The sequence below is a fragment of the Halyomorpha halys genome, unplaced genomic scaffold, assembly GCF_000696795.3.
Source record: "Halyomorpha halys isolate HHAL.00 unplaced genomic scaffold, Hhal_1.1 Scaffold6.1, whole genome shotgun sequence".
Classification (NCBI taxonomy): Eukaryota; Metazoa; Arthropoda; class Insecta; order Hemiptera; family Pentatomidae; genus Halyomorpha; species Halyomorpha halys.
The window spans coordinates 208,274-210,847 of record NW_027111275.1 but is presented as its reverse complement, the minus strand read 5'-3'; the positions used below and the strand labels follow the sequence as shown (position 1 = coordinate 210,847).

The 2,574-nt window shown below is 31.2% G+C and overlaps 1 protein-coding gene across 2 annotated transcripts in view; it reads right to left on the bottom strand.

The window, feature by feature from the left end:
• LOC106692650 (uncharacterized) overlaps nt 1–2,574 on the bottom strand; it is a 25,202-nt gene that overhangs the window by 20,049 nt on the left and 2,579 nt on the right. For both annotated transcript variants that reach the window (XM_067049290.1, XM_014438713.3), the window contains 2 exons: nt 2,018–2,177; nt 1,814–1,926 (listed from right to left, as the gene is read on the bottom strand). In XM_067049290.1, the coding sequence (XP_066905391.1) occupies nt 1,814–1,926; nt 2,018–2,177 (273 nt within the window). The remainder of the gene's footprint in view (nt 1–1,813; nt 1,927–2,017; nt 2,178–2,574) is intronic.

Here is a 2,574-nt window from a genome sequence, read left to right as displayed (position 1 = left end):
AAATAAGGGGAAAGAGTAAAATAAGATAAAGTAAAATAAGGGGAAAGAGTAAAATAAAGAAAGGGGAAAGAAAACAAAAAAGAAGAATGAAAACCAACCTGTTCGCTGAAAGGTTGAGCGCCTAATGGTGGTGGCAGCGCAAATAGTGTAGCAAATAAACTTTTACACAACTACCAAAATCGTCTCGCCACTTCATCTAATTCTTCACAACCCCTTTCTACCCCCTTATACAGATCACTACCATATATCCCCTCTCTTTCCGACAACATTCAAAAACTCTTACGTTCTATTATACCTAACCTCCGTATTGCCTTCAGACCTCACAACACACTATCTAATATTTATACAAAACTAAAAGACACTATCCCTCCTCTACACCGATCACACATTGTATACCGCATCCCTTGCTCCACCCCTAATTGTAATTCTGCTTACATAGGCGAAACCAAAAATCTCCTAAAAGACCGTATCAAACAACACAAATATTCCATTTCCTCTCATTATCATTCTGCCTCTAAACTTTCGGAACATTCTATTTTATTAAATCATTCCTTCGATTTCGATAAAACATCTATACTCGCTACTGTTCATAACCATGACAAAAGGCTCATCTCTGAAAGCCTCTATATCCAATTAGAGCCTTCTTCCATCAACTTAAAAACCGATAAGAACAACTTATCATTAACATATTCACAAATAGTTAATTTATTAAAAAAGTAATTTTCATTTTTTTTTTCTTTTTTTAATAAATTCACATTATTATTTTTTTTTATTTATTTATTTTTTTTTTTTTCCGCCCACTTTTGCACGCATTATTTCATCTTTAAAACCTTTTCTTACATATTTGTCGTCCCCCACCTATATTACGTTTCCTCTTCATCTTCCGGTACTTCGTTATTCGATAATTCGTTGGTTCATATATATTTTTAATTCTTCCTATCACCTTTTCTCATCACCCTCTCACACACTTTCTTCTTCTAAAATTTTTATATTTTTTATTTTTTTTTTTTTACCCTCCCGTAACATTTTCTTTATAAAAAACACTTAGTCATTGCTGTAACGGCTTTTTTAATTCTAAGTTTGACCACTATTTGCGCTGCCACCACCATTAGGCGCTCAACCTTTCAGCGAACAGGTTGGTTTTCATTCTTCTTTTTTGTATTCTTTCCCCTTTCTTTATTTTACTCTTTCCCCTTATTTTCTCCACTTTTATCCATTTTCCTTGCCCGCGTTATAAGTTTTGTACACTATACTTACAATTTGCCTCTTTATCATCTATTATTGTTACATATATTTTCTTCCTCTCAATTTTCATTTTCTTTTCATATTTAAATTTTAAATTAATAATAACTAATATGTTCATACTTCTTTGCATTATATAACTTAAATTTTATTTCATTTCCTTAAGTAAGTTATTGTACCCGCTTTTTCAATTACCTATGTATACATTTTATTTCCCACTTCTCTCATCACTTCATTTTATTAATTCTATTTTGTAAAACTATTCGTTGAATTTGTAAAATTATTCTGTTTATACATTCTTTTTATATTTTTTTATTTTTCTATACTTACTGTGGTTGTTAGCTTGTTTTCTTTTTAGCCCTGAAGAAGGCTTGTTCTATATTAATGCTTTGTACATGGCATATAGAAAATAACCATGACCCCTTACATATACTAAGAATTTTACTATGAGGAAATGAACAAGCAGGTTTCCTAGTCATTGAGTCAACTGCAACTGGCTTCATTTAAATTTAGCTGAACAGATAAATATTTATCAGACTACAAAATAATAAAATAATCTGGAAGAACTTACAACAGAAGCAACAGTTTGTCCTACTGATCCTGCAGCAACTAGATAACCAAATGCTCTAGATCTTTCTTCGATTGGAATGTTATGGGCAAATATATGAAAAATAGTAGGTAGACCTAATGAAAGAAATGTTGAAATAGGTATGATTAAAATACACTCTTTTCAAACTTACACTATATTGCTTTTGAGATATTATTAATACTATACCCAGGCCTTCCCCAAGTCCCAAGATAACTCGACACAATACGAGAGCATGAATAGATGTCGCTAGAAGTGGTGTTACAGTTGTAGATACTGACCAAAGAAAAACAGCAAATAGCAATACAGTTTTTCCACCAAATCGGTTAGCTGCACAAGCTCCTATAACCTGTAGAATGATAATGAAATACAGATACTATACTATTAAGATGTTTGATAACACTTCATTTCAGTTCTAATTACTAAAATACTTCTGAATGATTGGCATTGCAGTTTATAGTAACATATAAAAAGTTACAGCATTTCAGAAATATTTTATTGTATCAATTTAGTTACATTAAGTATTTTATAATAAATTAGTAATACCAAAAATTTACATAGTATCTTGAGTAAGATTTAGGGAGTAATAATAGGCTAAGGGGAAAGTGGGTGGGTCCAATTTCCAGGATCCTACAGAAAAATGGAAACTTCATCTCGTGAATATCCTAACAAATTTACACCAATATGAAAATTAAAAGAAGAGCGATACAGAAAGTTTGAATGACCTAAATTACAGATTGAATATA